The following is a 20,375-nucleotide window of genomic DNA, read 5'->3' on the forward strand; positions in this document are numbered from 1 at the left end:
ATAAAAATTTACGTGGAACACACGTATCCAAAAACTAGTTAAGTGAATGAATTTACATTTTAATTTATTTAACTAACCGACAAATCAATAATTAATTGTATTTTCCTCTTTAACAATTAATAATACATTATCAGTTCACACTGTTGTCGTTTTTCTAAAACCTCCACTTTAGTAATTACTAAGTGTCATAAAATATAATAATGACAAGTTTTAGTTTGTTTTATGGTATAACTTATTTTTTTCGCATGAATCACCATATTACGATAATCTAGAATAATAAGACTGGATAAGAGGTTACTCATTCTTAGGGTTCAAACACGAGACTTCTACATAAGAGTGGTCACACGCGCGTGCACGCACGCACGCAAGTACGCACACATGTACGCACGTGCACGCTCACACACAGACTATCTTAGATAATTTTCAACAAATTTTGTATACATTGAAATTAATTTTAAATGGTTAATTGTATAATTACTATGATTCATGTCATACTCTTTGTATGAGACACATTTGTCCAGGCTATATAATTTTATATATATATATATATATATATATATCATCTTGTAAATTGTGTTGATAAGTTACATTTCAAGTTAGATTCTAAACAAGGCCACTCTTAATTTGCTTCAACAACAAATGGTCATTCTATTTTTCATTCAATGATTGAAGAATCACATTCAAGGGGTCAAGTGTACAAAGATAAGGAATTTGACCCACTTAATTTCACAAATCCTTTAATCAAAAAATTAGATAAGCCTTTTATTTTTTAAAAATGTTAAAGCAGATGACGATCAAAATATGGGCTTGAAATCAAAGCTTAAGAATATAATCATAAGATCAAGGATGTGAAATAACTCCTAAAAAGTGTTTCTCTTGTAGTGTTCACTCAAACTTAGATTTTTAATGGTATTTTTCTTTATTAGTATCTTAGTTCTCCTTCTTGTCATATCCACACACACACCTTTATATTTTATTTGAGTAGGGTCTCTTAAATGTTGGTATTGTTAAAGTTCAAAACCTTTTGAAAGAAAAATTAATTTTTTCACTCTTCTTTTATCAACATGTTCAAGGAATATAATTTCAAATCTTTTGACTTAAGAGGCTTCTTTTGGAGTTGGTCACATTGCTATAGTAGGTTTCAATACAATTCCATAGATAATTTTCACAGTTTTTATATACACTCGAATACATTGTTATGCACTAGTAATAACGAAAGCAATAGATTCCACAAGGCATAAGCACACAATGTTTCAAATGCAAAGAAATTCTCAATCCACAAACTTCACTATACGACTTTTATAACAGTGATAAAAATCTAGTATTTTCCACTTCAAAAACATCCAAGGAGTGGTTTCTTTGGAGAACTTCCAGTGGCCCGACATTTTGCTGCCATCTCCTCTGCGGTAAGAAGATCTTCTCCACGTTTAGCTTCAGTTATCGCTCTTTTTTCTTCTGCTGACTTGTGGACTAGAGCAATCTTGTTTTTCAGTTTCTCAATGTACTCTGCCTTCTTTTTCAACAATTGCTCCTGCTCACCCACAAGATGTGTAAGGCTAAAACAACCACGAATATGAACTTCGGAAGCTAAAATGCCATGAACAAGATGGTACGTAGAGATTGTAATTTATGGTGATTAACAATTGCAACCACAAATATGGTTGCAACCGCAAGGATATGGTTTTTGAGGCATTAATACATATGACTTGTATTAACTAATATCAAACAGAACCATCAAATAAATGGAAAGTGAACAACTACACATGATTAGTCCAACAACATTATTTGTTGAGAATCCTGAAACTTATATTCCGGAAATTATACTCAAGCATCTAGCATTTCTTTTGACTGAAGACAAGCAAGCGGAATATTTGTGGCATTACGAGATCTCTCTTGGACTTATAATAACAAAATCACAGTCATCAGATGATGTAACCATAATAACTCGTTAGATTATAGCATGTACCAAAATAGAAGAATGACTTCTCACCTCAGTCCTTTTTAGCTCAGCCTCCAAGCTTGCTTTCTTGCTGTTCTCCCATGCAAGAATTTCAGCTATCTTTTTCTGAGCTCTGTCAACAAAGTGGGGAAAAACAGATTCAAATTATCAACTGTAGTCAAATTCATGAGTTATAACATTTCCTGAATCATTTACACGTAAATTGAATGAATTCAAATGCCATAACGAAGTGAAACAACTGTCATACATTTGATAATTTCACTTCAAGAAATAACTAATAAAATGCCTTCAAGACAAGTAATTGTCTGCAACTTCATAACATACTTGTTTTCAGCTTTTGCTTTCTCACTTTCTTCCCATGCTTTGATTAGCGACAATCTCTTCTCTGTCGTTAACCGAGCAAGAGTTGCATCTGAAGATTGTACATGCAAATTAGTTTTCATTAAGCTGTAGAGTGATTGAGAAGAAAAAAAAGTATAGCACAATAAAACAATCGTAAATACCTCTGTCAATAGATCCCTTTTTCTCAACGGGTACCAGTGCTTCTGCCAAGGACATAAAATTCAAACGAAGACGTTAATTGTACAAAGACTATATTAAACTCTAATGTAATACTGTAGTTTATCTAAATGAGCTCTACTAATACAGATGAGGGAGGAAGGAAGCAAGAAAAATTGAGTCATCTGCCAATGGATTATCAGTTTGTTTCTTTAGGTTCAGTAGGGTAATAGGACCCTACTTAGGTTGAATGTGTTTGTACAACACGAGCCTACCACAAGATAATGAATTACTGATAATGTGAGCAAGATTTTGAGCAGTTTTGAATTTGATATTCGTAACCTTCAAATATTTAATCTAAAACTTTACGATCACTTTTGGTATTCCTTCTTTTTTATCTATATAAATTCATCTTTTTGTTCATGAAATCCTTACCAAGGTTAGCATTTCTGTTCTATAGTTAAAGTAAATTGTTGGATATGGGAGAAGGAGTTTATAATAATTCAGAAAATTCTATACTAATTTTGTATTAATTTCCCCATCTATATTATTATGGGAAAAGGGTCTGATATACCCTCAACTTTGTCATTTAGAGCTGATATACCCCTCGTTATAAAAGTGGCCCATATATACGCCCCTCCTTGTAAACAAATGGCTCACATATACCCTTTTCTTCTAACGGAAATGAAAAAAATAATAATTTTAATCTAAATCTTAGTTGTCCTTGTCATTTCCACTCCCTTATTTTTTATTGGGAAAAGGGTCTGATATACCCCTCAACTTTGCTATTTAGAGCTGATATACCCCTTGTTATGAAAGTGGCTCATATATACCCCTACTTGTAAACAAATGACTCACATATACCCTTTCCTCAAACGGAAATGAAAAAATAATAATTTCAATCTAAATTTTTATTATTTTTTCCAAAAAAATATAATCCCATATGTGTAAATTTAATCCTCGTCAAACATATTTTTTTTGACTTTTTTTGTTTCAATGACTAATTTATAACTATTATTTTGATAATCAAATTTATTTATGTTTCACTAATATTCTTGTAAAACTTATTGTAGATGACCAAATTTTTTCTTCGAATACGAAATTAAATTACAATACACACAAAAAAAATAGTTTAAATTTTTTTTCTTTAACCTAAGGAGTGAAAGAAAAAAACAAAATAAGAATAAAAAACTCAAATAATTATAATAAAAGAAGTCAAAAAATAATTTATGTATGAAAAAAATTAAAATATACCTTGAACTTTGATAGAAGAATCATATATACCCATAAATAATTTTTTTAAAAAAATTAGAAGTAACAAATATAAATTTAAAACTAATTTTTTAACTTCCGTTAAATGAAGGGTATATGTGAGCCATTTTGTAACGGCAGGGGTATATGTGAGCCGTTTGTATAACGGTAAGGGCATATATGAGCCACTTTTATAACGAGGGGTATATCAGCTCTAAATGACAAAGTTGAGGGGTATATCAGACCCTTTTCCCACCTATTATTATTGATCAAAGACTAAAGAAGGATGTATAGACTAGATTTTTTCTTCTCTATTTTTTTTTGGTTTGTGTGTTTTTTCTCAATTAAACTTATTGATTTAGTTTCCTTTGAATGTTTTATTATCGTAAGTCTATGTTCATTAATTTGGGCTTAAATTAGCCGTTGTGACTTTATTAAAAGTCTATTAACTATAAACCAAAGTTCTAAAGTTACAGTTTGTTGCTTTAAAAGAATTAGTTTGAAAGAATAAAATACACCCTTCATTTGGTGTTTTTTTTTTGTCATATTATTAAAGATTTATTTGTCGTTGTTACATTTTATTACTCATTAATAAATATTTTCATAGAATTTTAGTCATTCTAACATAACATGAAAATTTATATGGAACAGAAGTGCAAAACACATGTTCAGAAACTAGTTAAGTGCATGAATTTGCACTTTAATTTATTTAACTAACCGACAAATCAATAATTAATTGTAGTTTTCTCTTTAACAACTAATAAGTTCACACTTTTGTCCTTTTTCCTAAACCTCCACTTTAGTATTACTAAATACTAAGTGTCATAAAATATAATAATGACAAATTTTAGTCTGTTTTATGGTATAACTTGTTTTTTTCCCATGAATTACCATATTACGGTAATCTAAACAATTATTAATTAATTACATGGTATTGTCCATCGTTTACATATATAAATACTAGTCTCTAAGAACGTGTGTTACACGTTTAACCTAAACGATAATGTATTTATTTCATCTTCTACACAATTAATAAATTTTTAAAATTCATAATTTGATAAAAAAAAAATAATTTGATATGTGCAACATAAAATGTGTGTTGTAAAGAAATAATAGATTCTTACCAAATAAATATAACGAATCATCAAATTTATCACATATAATTATATTTATAAAAAATCACCATCTTGAAAGAAGGAAGAACAACTTTGGATTTTTAGATTGTTTGAATACTTCCTTACAGGGATAAGCGCTCCTATCAATGGTGTTTCTCCTTTCTGATTTTGGGTGGGAATTCATTTTTAATTGAAGCAAATCACTCACCTTTTCTATATGAAGAAGCTAAGATGAACTTCGTTAGTTTATGTGAAAAACTTTCTTACAAGGGAAGTGGTCCTTACTAGAGTGTATGTTTCTATATTTCTCTTTTAGGAAAGCGATTCATTTATAGTTCGATCGACAAATCATATTTCATTAGAGAGAAAAAACTGCTTTGGTATTAGATTACTTGAAAACATAGAAAGACTTCCGACAAGAATGTTTTTCCATTCTCTTTAACGGATGCAGTTTAGTTGGGTCTGATCGATAATTTACCTTCCTTATAGGAGGAAAAAGAACTTTGAATTCCTGATTTGTTTAAAAACTTCCTAACATGGGAAAGTGCTCCCGGCCAAATTGTTTATAAAATTCCTTTTTTAGGGTGGTGATTCATTTTTGTTTAATTAGCATATTACCAGCAATATTGATCATAGTGTTTCTCAAGCTCAAAACAGAAATATAGATTGAAATTAAGAAATATAGTTGAAATGCTTAATTGTATGAGATGCGTGCAACATACTGGACTCGTGTGTTGCACGTGTGTCTCATACAAATAATATAGATGACATGAATCATAGACACTAGTATATATATAGCAAATGCATCTTCTAAATTTTGTCACGAAGTTATTTTCTGCTTTAACATTATATTATTTAATTTGCAGGTTACTTTGTGTCAAGGACGACACATTTCAAGTTAGATTATAAACAAGGTCACTCTCAATTTGCTTCAAGAACAAATGGTCATGCTATTTCCCATTCAATGATTGAAAAATCACATTCAAGAAGTCAAGTGTAAAGAGATAAGGAGTTGGATCCATTTAATTTCACAAAGCCTTTAATCAAGAAACTAGACATGCCTTTCATTTTTTTAAATGTTTAAGCAAATGACGATCGATATATGGACTTGGAATTGAAGCTTTACAATATAGTCAAAGGATCAAGATCATACCAGAAATGTTTGAGTAAAAGTGTAGGGATTACATCCAATCAGGACCCATTTAGTGTGTGTATATATATACATACATATATATATACATACATATATATATATATATATGATAGAAAGCCAATCAATTTTGATTTGTCTTGTGTACAATCTATTGATAACGAAGAACTCTTGATTAGAGGTTACTTATTATACTATTTGTATGAGACACGTGCAACGGAAAAATGCACTAGGCACGTGCAACGCACTGGACACGTGCAACGCACGTGTGTCTCGTACAGATAGTATTGATTAAATGAATCATAGACACTAGTATATATATAGCAAATTCATCTTCTAAATTTTTTCAATAATTTATTCTCTACTTCACCATTATATTATTTAATTTACAGGTTACCTTGTGTCAAGGATAACACATTTCAAGTTAGATTCTAAACATAGGTCACTCTCAATATGCTTCAAGAGTAAATGGTCATGCTATTTTTCATTCAATGATTGAAGAATCACATTAAGGAGTCAAGTGTAAAGAAATAAGGAGTTGATATAGCTGATTTCACAAAGCCTTTTATCAAGAAACTAGATAAGTCTTTCATTTTTTAAAAATGTTGAAGCAGTTGGCGATCAAAATATGGACTTGGAATTGAATCTTTACCATATAGTCAAAGCATCCAACTCACGCTTAGTTTGATTTTCATCATATACTCAGCAGCTTAAGTGGTGAGTCTTCATATTTGGAGGACGTTTCTTTATGCTTTCGACTTAGTTAGCTTATTATCAATCCTTTCAATATTTTTAGAGTTTGTTTGGGACTTTTCCCAATAGCTCATCAATATTAGAGACTTTCAAACATAAAGTCAATGTTCAGTTGTTTTGGAGGTTGTTTCCCTAGATATTTGATTATATTTTCATTTGTAGTCCTTTAGTTTTGACTCATTTTACAGTTAGGCTTCCGCTTACTTAGTTATATTTTCAGTATGCTTATGATATGTCAAACTCAAAGTTAGCTTGGGATCGCTTCGGATCACTTGTGATCCTAGGTCCCGTGTTACATTTAGGGGTTGCCCTCAAAAGTTGTATGCTTAATTGTTTACTTACTGTGATTCATGTCATGTATACTATTTTATGAGACACATGTGCAACGCACGTATGCAGATCCTAGTATATATATAGCCAATGCATCTTGTAAATTTTGTTGATAAATTATTTTCTATTTCAATATTATATTAATTAATTTGCAGATTACCTGTGTCAAGGACAGTACATTTCAAGTTAAATTCTAAACAAGGTCATTCTCAATTTTCTTCACGTGCAAATGGTCATGTTATTTTCTATTCAATGATAGAAGAGTCACATTCAAGGGGTCAAATTTCAAGAGATAAGGTGTTCGACCCAGCTAATTTCACAAAGCCTTTAATCAAGAAACTAGATAAGCCCTTCATTTTTTAAAATGTTGAAGCAGATGACGATCAAAATATGAACTTGGAATTGAAGCTTAACAATATAGTCAAAGGATCAAGCTCAAATCGGAAATATTTGATTAACAATTTAGGGTTGCATCCAATTAGAACAATTTGGTATATATTAATAACACAAACCGAATTAATTTAAATTTGTCTTGCATATAGTCTATTAATGAGGATAAGAACTCTTGATTATAAGTTACTCATTCTTAGGATTCAAACACAAGACTTCTACATAAGAGTGGATGAATCTCATTCATCTCCGTGCGGGTGCATGCTCACATACACACACAAACAATTGTAGATAATTTTAGACATATTTGTATAGATTGAAATTAATTTTAAATGGTTAATTGTATACTTACTATGATTCATGTCATCTGTACTTTTTGTATGAGACACATTTGCAATGTACGTGTCCAGACGCTATTGTGTGTGTGTGTGTAAAAAATGCATCTTTTAAATTGTGTCGATAAGTTATTTTCTACTTCAACATTTTATTATAATTTGCATGTTACCTTGTGTAAAAAACGACACGTTTCAAGTTAGATTCTAAACAAGGTCGCTCTCAATTTGCTTCAAGAAAATATGGTCATGCTCTTTTTCATTCAATGATTGAAGAATCACATTCAAGGGGTCAAGTGTACAAATATAAAGAATTTGACCCACTTAATTTCACAAAGTTTTTAGTCAAGAAATTAGATAAGCCTTTCATTTTTTAAAATGATAAAGCAGATGACGATCAAAATATGCACTTAAAATTGAAGCTTTAGAATACAATCATAGGATCAAGGGTGTGAAGTAACTCCTAAAAAGTGTTTCTCTTGTAGTGTTCACTCAAACATACATTTTTTATGGTGTTTTTCTTTATTACTCCCTCTGTTTAAAAAGAATGGTCTTATTTCCTATTTAGTTTTTTTAAAAAAAGAATGACCTCTTTCTCTTTTTGGCAACATTTTAACTTTAACTTTCCATGTGACATGTTTATGACCACATGATTAAAGGTCGTTTTTGGTATATTTGACATAACCTTAACTTAGAATCACAAGATTAAAAAGTCTTCTTTCTTTTCATAAACTTTGTTTCAAGTCAAACTAGATCATTCTTTTTGAAACTTTGGGAGTAGTATCTTAGTTGTCCTTGTCATTTCCACTCCCTTATTTTTTATTGGGAAAAGGGTCTGATATACCCCTCAACTTTGCTATTTAGAGCTGATATACCCCTTGTTATGAAAGTGGCTCATATATACCCCTACTTGTAAACAAATGACTCACATATACCCTTTCCTCAAACGGAAATGAAAAAATAATAATTTCAATCTAAATTTTTATTATTTTTTCCAAAAAAATATAATCCCATATGTGTAAATTTAATCCTCGTCAAACATATTTTTTTTGACTTTTTTTTTGTTTCAATGACTAATTTATAATTATTATTTTGATAATCAAATTTATTTATGTTTCACTAATATTCTTGTAAAACGTATTGTAGATGACCAAATTTTTTTTTTGAATATGAAATTAAATTACAATACACACAAAAAAATAGTTTAATTTTTTTCTTTAAACTAAGGAATGAAAGGAAAAATTAAAATAAGAATAAGAAACTCAAATAATTGTAGTAAAAGAAGTCAAAAAATAATTTATGTATGAAAAAAATTAAAATATACCTTGAACTTTTATAGAAGAATCATATATACCACTAAATAATTTTTTTAAAAAAATTAAGTAATAAATATAAATTTAAAACTAATATTTAAAATTCCGTTAAATGAAGGGTATAAGTGAGCCATTTTGTAACGGCAGGGGTATATGTGAGCCGTTTGTATAACGGTAAGGGTATATATGAGTCACTTTTATAACAAGGGGTGTATCAGCTTCAAATGACAAAGTTGATGGGTATATCAGACCCTTTTTCCTTTTTTATTTGAGTACAGTCTCCTAAATGTTGGTATTAATAAAGTTCAAAATTTCTTCATTCAAAAATTATTTTTCTACTCTTCTTTTTATCAACATGTTCAAGGAGTAAGTCCTAATAAGAGTGTTTCTCAACTCTCCAATATTTAAAAATTAAAACAATTAACCAGTAATCCATTAGAGATAAATCAATAACTTTTTTTGAATTATTGATTTTGGTTCGATCTTGGTCATGCTTGTACACACAAAGATAACTTGTGACATCTCATAAAACCCCTTTCAAGAATCAAATTCTGTATGAATTCAAACAAAAATATATTTCTAGCGAACCCTCAACCGAAAGATAAAAATAAAGAAGAGCAATCTTAGTGCCTCAGTTATTTGACTATCCAAACTTTCACCTTATTGATGAGAGTTCGATTTCCCAACTAAAAGAGAATTTCACTTCTCTCAAAAGTCAGAGCTAAAACAGAGAAACAAAAACAGAGTCAAAAGGAAGAGATCAATTACTAGTTTCAGGTTCGACGATGACGAGAGCTTTGGAATCATCGGGTTTGTCTTTCGATTCTTCAGAAGGAGGTACAGTTGATAAGACGATGGCTTTCTCCTCCGCGGCATGTTCAGCAGTCTCCACTTTCTTGGCTTCTTCTTCACCCATATCTAAATCGAATTGCAGAATTGGGAGATTCAATCAGAGAGTGGGGTTGAAGAGAAGATATGTGTAATGGATAGTTGAAATAAATGTTGCCTTTAGAATAAAGAGAAAAGCTAGAGACAGAGTGGACACCCATTTATATAAGCTTAGCTGGATTATGATTTGTAAATTTGTTGTAAAGGACCCCATTTTGTCAGCTGTCACACTCCATTGACAACACTCTCATAAACTTTTGTAAATATATAATCATGATTGATACAGTCGTTGGCCTAACTAAAATGATACGAAACAGGATGTCAAATTCAAACTTTAAATAGTTTTGGGGTTTATTATTCGTTATTCGATATTTAAAATTGAATTCGATTAATCTAGATTCACGTCAACTAAGATTTCCTCAGCAGAGCTCTCAAGGAATCTTTTTTTATATTCAAAACCGAAACTAAAATATATGATTACGGGAGGAGAAGTCTAGTCTCATTAAGTGCACTACATAAATTCAACTCTAAGCATGATTAGCCCATCCTAACACTTTCGGTTAATAATTGTGGTTCTCGCACTAGGTATCCAACAGGTGGAAGAAAATATGATTAAAATATCTTGTTTGTCAAAAATACAATGCAAAAATTACTTATATTTTGTAAAATCAAACTCAGAATAATACTACGAAACGTGAAAGTTGACAAGTAATATTGAGAAATAAGAGAGAATATTTACCTTGGTTTTTTAAGCAAGTATCTCTCAAGTGTATATGATAAGAATTCTTATACCTCTATTTATAGTAATAGATTAGTTTTGGACACTTATGTTATATGTATATCCCGTGCTAAATTGTGTGGAGTTTGTATAAATGTATTCCATTTCGATTTTTGGAGAATATTCAGTGATATATTAACATAGCCCCATCCATTACACCAAATTAAACTTGCCCAAAACTAACTGGTAAGCGTAGCCCCATCCATTACACCAAATTCTTTGGAGCTAACTTATCACTTAGTGCATTCATGAGCGCACAAAAGGAAATTTCTTCACAAAAAGTAAAATTAATATTGAAAAATAAGATAAATCATTTGCTAAAATACCAAAATTACACCAAATTCTAAATTTCTTTAAATTATCGTTATACACGTGCTACATGTTAACTCCATTTTACAACTACCTCAAGGTTAGAAGTTAGAACAGTGCAATTTCTATCATAAAAATAAAAATCCAGGAAGGAGAAAAACCACATGGTACATTATTTTACTTTATTTTATGCGGAAAAGGGCCTAAAATATCTTCAAAGTATTGGAAATGGTACAAAATTACCCTCCATCCACCTATTGGCTCCAAAATACCGTTACCACCCACCTATTCGGTCCAAAATACCCTTGTCATCCACCTTTTGGTTCAAAATTGACCAATATTTAACGGTTTTATATTTAAACTATTTAAATATTTTTTAAAATACGTAATTTAACTTATTAGTATACTTTATAAATCAATCCACTACCCACCCCATTAATAATTAAATCCCTCTAAATTAATGAACCCGTCACATTATTAATGCAAGCTACTGCTAATTGAGTGTTTTTAAAAATTATAGAAGTAAATTATCATACATTCAAAGTGGCTAAATAAAAATCACCAATAAACTTAAAAGTCTGACTATGTTTATCTTAATTATTCTTACATCTCAATTATGTGATATTACTTCATAGGTAACTTTTTTTCAAAATGATATATTAAAGTTTTAAAACAAATCATAAATATTTATAAAAATATATTTAAAAAAAATGCATGAATCAATTCGGGATGTATTACTTCTTTACCTTTAATCATAAATTTCTAATTCTATTTTGAAAGAAAGTGTCCTCTGTTGGAATTCTACCCTCCTGAATTCTTCAAAGGAACACGTATTAACTACTTGTTTGTGTTTGCTTGACAAACTTAACAGTAATTAATTTGAACAGCACTTTGTATTAATTGTAAATTTCAAGTAATACAAAGATTACAACTTCTTTAGCTCTTAAGGAATTATAAACTCTAACTCCTTCTAATCAAGACAAAAAAACTACTCCCTAGTTTTCTATCTTTTCAATGCTTTTCAAGTACTCTAACTTGTCAAGCAAATCTACTACCTAGATTGTAAACAAACTCTTGAATACAATCGTACAACTTTAACACTCAACTCGCAGCACTCAAAAGACTTTAACAAAACTCTCTCAACCCTCTTGATCGTGTTTTGAAGTTCTCTCTTTGTAAGTGCGCAAGTTTTTCTGATCAAAATAGCTCTCTATTTATAGACCAGAAATTCAGCCAATCCTTGTACAAATCAACTTTGTATTTGTCTTCTACAAATCCTTGTTGACTTCTACTAACTCTTTTTCTTGAAACCTTATTGTACTCAAATTTGTTTTTAATAGTTTTCCTTAACCAAGTAAACTACTATAAACAAAAACGTATATATATAGGTTTCCATATATAACACGTACGCCGCCACTTGCATACCTGCTGCAATATTTCACAGGAACATGTTGCACTACCTGTTCAACTCAATTTTGCCATATTCAAAATCTCAAGATTAACAAATTCCCCCTTTTTGACTATGGCAAATAATCAGCTTGCATTTGAAAAGGTACACAATACATCAATCAACATATAGAGCACACTTTAATATCATCCTACAAATCTGCAGGCTGCTTCCCCCTTTTGCCATTAGCCAAAAATATTGAAAACCAAAGTACATATGCATACTAGAATAGAGCATCAGACAAAATCAGTAGTAACAGCAAGAGTTAGACATCAAACCAAAATACATACAAAAATAGTAATGTCTACTTCAGTCTTTAACTAGTCAAAACCAAAAATTATAAGATAATGCATATATGAGGATTGATTAAACAGAGGGTGCCATAGATGTAGAAGAGTTTGAAGATCCCTTGGTTAGCAACCCCATGATACTTTGTAGATGCCCAGAATTCACTGCTCGTTCTTGATGTAACGCAGCCTGAATTTGAGTGAGTTCTTCCTTAACCCTGCAGTTCTCAGCAATCAATTCCTCACGTTCCAATTTATGAGCAATCTGAACCTGTTCCATTTCTACTGAATGAGCCCTTTTTAATGCCTCCATCTCCTTTTCTACAGCAGTAAGAGAAGCCCTCAACCGTTGAGTTTTCACATCAACCCTTATAGGCGTACCAGGCATGTTCATGTAGTCCACCTTCCTCATGACATCAGAAATGGTTTGAATCTGCCATTTCTTTACAGGCACACCAAAATGTTCAAATACTTGACCCAACCAAAATCCATAAGCCAAACCCCTTTGCTTTTTATCAACCTTGGACAAACTATGTATGTGACTCATGATTAGGATCGGCAAGTTTATTTGAGTCCTAGACAATAGTAAGTCCATAAGTGTGAGATCCAAGTAACATGCTTCAGTCCTTTTTTGCTTTCTTGGAAGAAGAATTTTGTGAACTACATTAAACAGCATCTGATGTAAAGGTAACATACATCCCTTGTCAACACTAGAATATTCTGAAAGAGTAGGATCATTTGAGAATCGCCTACATATGTCAAGTTGAGAGGTGTTACCCTCTAAAGGAGGCTAATCCTTCTTGACATAGTGACCCCATCCCCTGTTAGGAATTCTAAGTATTGAAGACAAAATCTCAGCAGTAGGTGTAAAAGAAATACCACACACAGTACTAGTAATTGACGAGGCAGTTCCTGTTGCATTGATATAAAATTCTCTGGTTTCTACTCTACCCATTTTACGCCTAAAAGATCCTTGAAGCATCAGTTCTGTCCATCCTTGTTCTTGTGAGATGATCACTAACTCATCCATCTCACCACCCCCAAAGCCAGAAATTACTCTCCCCCTAATCACACTCCTCTTCTTAAAGGCTAACACTCTTGCATGGTAATCACTATCATCTAAATCATGAAATTTTGATTTGGATGAAATTTTTTTTCGTTTCTGACTTTTCACTGTATCTGCTACAAAGTTTAACGATGAAGAAGACTTACGCTTTCTTGTGCGAATTTTCTTGGTTGATTTAGCCAAAGTCTCTGCTTCTCGAGTGCGTTGTGCAGATCTAGTTACTCTCATTGGTACCTTTGTCGGTAGAATAGAGTGAGGTTCTTCTGGAGTTTCAGGAAGAGTCGTAGCAGGAAGTTTGCAAGAAGATGAACTTTGTTTGGAACACGTTCTGATTTGGGAAAGCATTTCAAGCAAAGTGATATTTTCATCATCAGAACTATTTTCTTGGTCCTGTGACGAAAACATTTGTTCCCCCTCACTTTGTGCACTCATATTATCTCTCTCTAACCCTTGATTTCTCTCTTCCCCCTGAACTAATGCATCTTCCATAAGAGACCATCGAGTTATGCCGGTCGAATCAATGTAGAGAATGGCTGGTAGGGCGTGTAGGCTTTCTTGAGTATCAAAGGGAATTATGGCTAGTGAAAGATTGTAGGACATGGCCATTTTTTCTTAACAACACAATGTGGATTCTGGGATTTCAAGGGTTTGAGAGAGAATGAGGACAATCGGAGAAGAAAGAGAAAAGGGGACTGTTTAAGAGGAATTATAGGGAAGTGTAAGGGTTTTACTGAGAATGGGAACAGGTATGACTTGAAAGGTTTTCTGCAGGCTTTGAATTGGCGGTTGTGATGATGATTTATTTATTAAATTTTTTTTTTCATATAATTAAATAAAGGAACGGAATCCAATGCATTGGTCTTATAATTTTTTTTGTCTATCTTAGTTAAGAAGAGTAGACATACCTTTTAAGCATGCAAAGATGATTTTGAGAGTCCAATTCCTTCAGCTTCTATTTGCTTAGTTTATCTTCATCATTCCTAGCTCCAACCTGTTCCTTTCAAAGTGTTCCCTTGCTAATGCCTTTGTAAAAATGTCCGCGATTTGTTCTTCCGTAGTACAAAAGTTCATAGAGATTAAACCCTTTTCCACATTATCTCTAAGAAAGTGATGACGAATGTCAATGTGTTTAGTTCTCTTATGTTGTACCGGATTTTTTGCAATGTTGATTGCACTAGTATTATCGCAGAAAATTAGAACTTGTTCAATTTTGAGACCGAAATCACTAAGTTGTTGCTTAATCCACAGAAGTTGGGCGCAACATGACGCAGCTGTTACGTACTCAGCCTCAGCAGTGGATAGTGCAACTGAGTTTTGTTTCTTTGATCCCATGAGATAAGACACGATCCTAGAAAGTGAGCCATTCCTGTAGTGCTTTTTCTATCACCCAAGTATCCAGCATAGTCAGCATCCGCATACCCAACTAAATCAAAGTTGCTTCCTTTTGGGTACCAAAGTCCTAAATCAGAGGTTCCTTTTAGATATCTGAGGATTCTCTTGACTGCTTGAATATGTGATTCTTTAGGATTAGTTTGAAAGCGAGCACATAATCCTACACTAAACACAATATCAGGTCGACTAGCAGTAAGATACAAAAGGGAGCCAATCATGCCTCTATACAGTTTTTGTTCAATAGCAGAACCTGTTCCTTCAAGGTTCAACTTAGTGGCAGGGGCTATTGGAGTATCAGTTGGTTTAGCATCGTCCATTTTGAACCTCTTAAGCAATTCTTTTACATATTTTTGTTGATGAATCCATGTACCTCCAGGTGTTTGTTTTATTTGAAGCCCAAGAAAGTAGTTTAATTCACCCATCATACTCATTTCAAACTCATTGCTCATAAGATTTGCAAATTCTTTTGTGAGACTCTTATTTGTAGCTCCAAATATGATATCGTCAACATAGATTTGCACGATCAGGAGACCCTTTTCTTTATTCTTGAAGAAGAGTGTATTATCAATTTTTCCTCTTGAATATCCATGACTTAAAAGGAATTTTGACAATCTATCATACCATGCCCTTGGAGCTTGTTTTAACCCGTAGAGAGCTTTGTCAAGCTTATAGACATGATCAGGGTAGTCATTATTCTCGAAGCCAGGGGGTTGTTTAACAAAAACTTCTTCTTGTAATAGCCCATTCAAAAAGGCACTTTTGACATCCATCTGATACAATGTGAACTCCATGTGAGATGCGAAAGCTATAAGCAATCTGATTGCTTCTATTCTTGCCACGGGTGCAAAAGTTTCATCATAATCTATCCCTTCTTCTTGATTATATCCCTGAACAACCAACCTAGCTTTGTTTCTGATTATGGTACCATGTTCATCTAACTTGTTCCTAAACACCCATTTTGTTCCAATTATAGTTCTGTTTGAGGGCTTAGGTACTAGATGCCATACTTTACTTCTTTCAAATTGATGTAATTCTTCTTCCATGGCTATAATCCAATCTGCATCTTGAAGAGCTTCACTTATTTTCTTTGGTTCTACCATGGATAGGAATGCACTATGCGCGTAGTGATTCTTCATTCTTGATCGAGTGGTAATTCCTGAAGAAAGATCAGTGAGCAGATTTTCCAATGGGTGTGATCCTTGGTATTTGTACTCTTTTAGGATAGGAGTTGATCTTTCTTGTTCTTCATTATCATCTGACTGATTTTCATCTGTATCAACTCTTTCATCAGAATTCACTTGAGTTTCAGTTTCTTCTCTGTTTGTTGTGTCAGAGGAACCAGTTTCTTGGACCTGTTCCTGTTCAGAGACAGCATGTTCTTCAGCTGATGTGTTACTGAACAACACATCTTCTTTTGACATAGTGCTGCTTTCATCGAAGATAACATGAACACTCTCTTCGACACACATAGTTCTTTTGTTGAGTACCCTATAGGCTTTACTATGTGTGGAATATCCAAGAAAAATTCCATTGTCACTTCTAGCATCGAATTTCCCAAGCAGATTTTTTCCATTGTTATGAATGAAGCACTTGCATCCAAACACTCTAAGATGAGAGATGTTGGGCTTTCTCTCTTTCAATAATTCATATGGAGTTTTTTCTAACAAGGGTCTGGTCATGCAACGATTTATGGTGTAGCAAGCAGTGTTTATTGCTTCTGCCCAGAATTGGTTTGCAATTTTGCTTGCAATCATCATAGTTCTAGCCATTTCTTGAAGAGTTCTGTTCTTTCTCTCCACCACACCGTTTTGCTGAGGTGTTCTAGGGGCAGAGAAGTTATGATCAACCCCATGATGGTCACAATATTGTGCAAACTTTGAATTTTCAAATTCAGTTCCATGATCTGATCTGATTGCCTTTAGTTGTTTCCCATATTTTCTTTGAATTTTTCTCATTAGTGAACAGAAAGCTTCAAATGCATCATCTTTTGCTGCAAGGAATAGTGTCCAGGTGTACCTAGTGTAATCATCTACTAAGACAAACACATATCTTTTTCCCCCTCTACTTTGAACCCTCATTGGCCCACATAAATCCATGTGAATTAGTTCTAAGGAACAAGTTGAGCTTACCATCTGTTTGGACTTAAATGATGACTTTATCTGTTTTCCTAGAGTACATGCTTCACAAACCTTATCCTCCTTGAATTTATTTTTAGGCAGTCCTATAACTAAATCCTTGGTGATAAGTTTGTTTAATTGAACTTGGCTAGCATGACCCAACCGTTTATGCCACAACAAGGGATCTTTTTCCAACACGCTTAAACACACTAGATTTGTGTCAGAGATAGTTGAGGTGTCTACGGTGTAGACATGTTTATCTCTTTTTCCTGTTAACACTAATTTTTGTGTGTTTAGATTGATTACTTCAACACCAGTGGATAGAAAGATTACCTTATTACCTTTATCACACAATTGAGATATGCTGAGTAAATTGTGTCTAAGCCCTTCCACATAGTATACTTTATCAATTGAATGTTCATCAGTTCTTCCAATCTTTCCACAACCTTTGATTTGACCCTTTTTTCCACCACCAAAAGCAACCATACCTCCTTTTCCTTCTTCTAGTGAGAGAAACAATGTCTTATTCCCTGTCATGTGTCTTGAGCAAGCACTGTCCATGTACCACTGCTGCTTGCTTTCTCTCACTTCTTCCTGAAAAATTAGAGGTTGGATTTAGGAACCCAGATTAGCTTGGGATTTTTGTTTTGATCAAAAGGGTGAATCAGATTTCTACGTGCCCAGTTGGGCAGACTGTTTTTTCTGGGTATGTACTTGTTCCTCTGAACAGTTCTATAGGTTCTAGTTGAGTTGTTTTCTTCAGTGGCTATTTTGTTTTTGGGACAAAATTGTTTAGAATGACCAGAGTTGCCACACATGATACAAAACATAGGATTTCCATTTATGGGTTGTTCATATCCTATTCCGGTTTTGATGTTCCTATTGTTGTTTCCTAGATGAGTTACTATCATAGAGGATTTTGTCCATTTGTTAGCTCTTTCCAGATCACCTCTTACTCTAGTCAATTCAAGATTTATCCTTTTACAATTTTCCTTTTCCAACTTTAAAGTTTTTTTGAGTTTGTCAACCTCAAGCTTTTGGTCAGGCAGCTCACCCTCTTTTCCTTTGCCAAGAACTTTTAATTTTGAATTCTTAGTTCTTAGTTCCAGATTTTGGGTTTCAAGTTGCTTGATTTTTTCTTGAAGGTCGAGTTTGTTATTATTGAGATCAATATGCTCAAACTTTAAGCTGGATAGGGAAGCAAGTAGTTGGTTCTTGGTGTTCACAAGTTCTTGAATTGTGTCTATGGATGTAAGCAATAGGAGTGAAAGCTTTTTCTTGGAGAACTTTGCTAGCTTATCCTTTAGATTAAGAAGGTTTACCTCAGTTTCTTCAGAGTCTGATTCAGGTTCAGCGTCTGATTCTTCTATTGCCATCAAGGCAAGGTCTTCAACATCCTCATACATGTCTGAGGAACCTGTTCCCCAGGCTGCATACATTGCTTGTTCCTTTTCCTTGGTTTTCTTTTTGTTGAGGAGTTCCTTCCTTTCTTTTTCAGCTCTTTCCTTTTTCCATTCTAATTCCCACATTGGGCAATCCTTTATTTGATGATCTGTCTTACCACACTTAAAGCAACCTCCATTTTGTGACCGTTCAGGATTTTTTTCTTTCGAGGGTGGTGATTTCTTGGTAGAGTTTAACCCCCTTTTGAAGAGTTTCTTGAAGTTCCTACTTATCAAAGCTAGATCATCGTCATCTATGTCTGATTCGTCACTTTCAGTTGCTTTAAGACCAAGAACTTTTTCTTTATTTCCTTCACTTCTTTTGTCAACATTCATCTCATAGGTTTTGAGATTCCCAACTAATTCATCTAAAGACATAGTAGTTAGATCCTTAGCTTCTCTAATGGCAGTGACTTTGATTTCCCAAGACCTAGGCAAAATCCTAAGTACTTTGTCAACCTGTTCCTCAGTGGTATATACTTTGCCTAGTGAGATTAGTTCGTTTACCACAGTGGTGAATCTGGTGATCATATCTTGGAGAGATTCTCCAGATTTCATCTTAAAGGCTTCATATTCTGAACACAAACTAGCAATCCTGAATTTTCGGACTTGAGTAGTACCTTCATGAGCGTTTTGTAAGGTGTCCCATATTTGTTTAGCAGAGGTACAACTTGAGATACGGTTAAATTCATCAGGTCCTAATCCACACACAAGAATACACTTAGCTTTTGCATTCTTTCCTAGCATCTTATAATCTGCTTCATTATATGTATCTGCGGGTTTAGGTATTTTATTTCCTTCACTATCAGTGGTAGTAGGAATTTGTGGTCCCTTAGTAATCCTTACCCATAATTCGTAGTCTTCAGCTTGAATGAAGTCTTCCATCCTTGCCTTCCACCACGAGTAGTATTGTCCATTGAATAGTGGAGGTCTGTTGATGTGTTGGCCCTTACCGTGTCCGAGTGGAGGTGCAGAACTCATGTTGATCTTATCTTGAGTTGTTAGACTCTCTAAAGATAACCTTGCTCTGATACCACTTGTTGGAATTCTACCCTCCTGAATTCTTTAAAGGAACACGTATTAACTACTTGTTTGTATCTGCTTGACGAACTTAACAATAATTATTTTGAACAACACTTTGTATTAATTGTAAAATTCAAGTAATACAAAGATTACAACTTCTTTAGCTCTTAAGGAATTATAAACTCTAACTCCTTCTAATCAAGACAAAAAACTACTCCCTAGTTTTCTATCTTTTCAATGCTTTTCAAGTACTCTAACTTGTCAAGCAAATCCACTACCTAGATTGTAAACAAACTCTTGAATACAATCGTACAACTTTAACACTCAACTCACAGCACTCAAAAGATTTTAACAAAACTCTCTCAACCCTCTTGATCGTGTTTTGAAGTTCTCTCTTTGTAGGTGCGCAAGTTTTTCTGATCAAAATAGCTCTCTATTTATTGACCAGAAATTCAGCCAATCCTTGTACAAATCAACTTTGTATTTGTCTTCTACAAATCCTTGTTGACTTCTACTAACTCTTTTTCTTGAAAC

At 33.0% G+C, this 20,375-nt stretch overlaps 1 protein-coding gene across 1 annotated transcript; it reads right to left on the reverse strand.

The window, feature by feature from the left end:
• Window positions 1-1,135: 1,135 nt before the first annotated feature.
• Window positions 1,136-10,124, reverse strand: LOC107023866 (remorin-like). The gene is made up of 5 exons (XM_015224685.2): window positions 9,861-10,124; window positions 2,464-2,505; window positions 2,285-2,372; window positions 1,991-2,072; window positions 1,136-1,531 (listed from the first exon to the last, which is right to left on the reverse strand). Exons 1-5 carry the CDS (start codon window positions 10,006-10,008, stop codon window positions 1,334-1,336), a joined length of 558 nt encoding a protein of 185 aa, XP_015080171.1. The 5' UTR covers window positions 10,009-10,124; the 3' UTR covers window positions 1,136-1,333.
• Between the last annotated feature and the right edge of the window lie 10,251 nt (window positions 10,125-20,375).

The sequence above is a fragment of the Solanum pennellii genome, chromosome 6 (genome assembly GCF_001406875.1).
Source record: "Solanum pennellii chromosome 6, SPENNV200".
Taxonomy (NCBI): domain Eukaryota; kingdom Viridiplantae; phylum Streptophyta; class Magnoliopsida; order Solanales; family Solanaceae; genus Solanum; species Solanum pennellii.

Coding starts and splice junctions, on each gene's coding strand:
- LOC107023866 (XM_015224685.2), bottom strand. CDS start 10,008: ATGGGTGAAGAAGAAGCCAAGAAAGTGGAGACTGCTGAACATGCCGCG. Junction 2,373..2,463: donor AAAGGGATCTATTGACAGAG/GTATTTACGATT, acceptor TACAATCTTCAG/ATGCAACTCTTGCTCGGTTA. Junction 2,073..2,284: donor AAAGCAAAAGCTGAAAACAA/GTATGTTATGAA, acceptor CTTTGTTGACAG/AGCTCAGAAAAAGATAGCTG.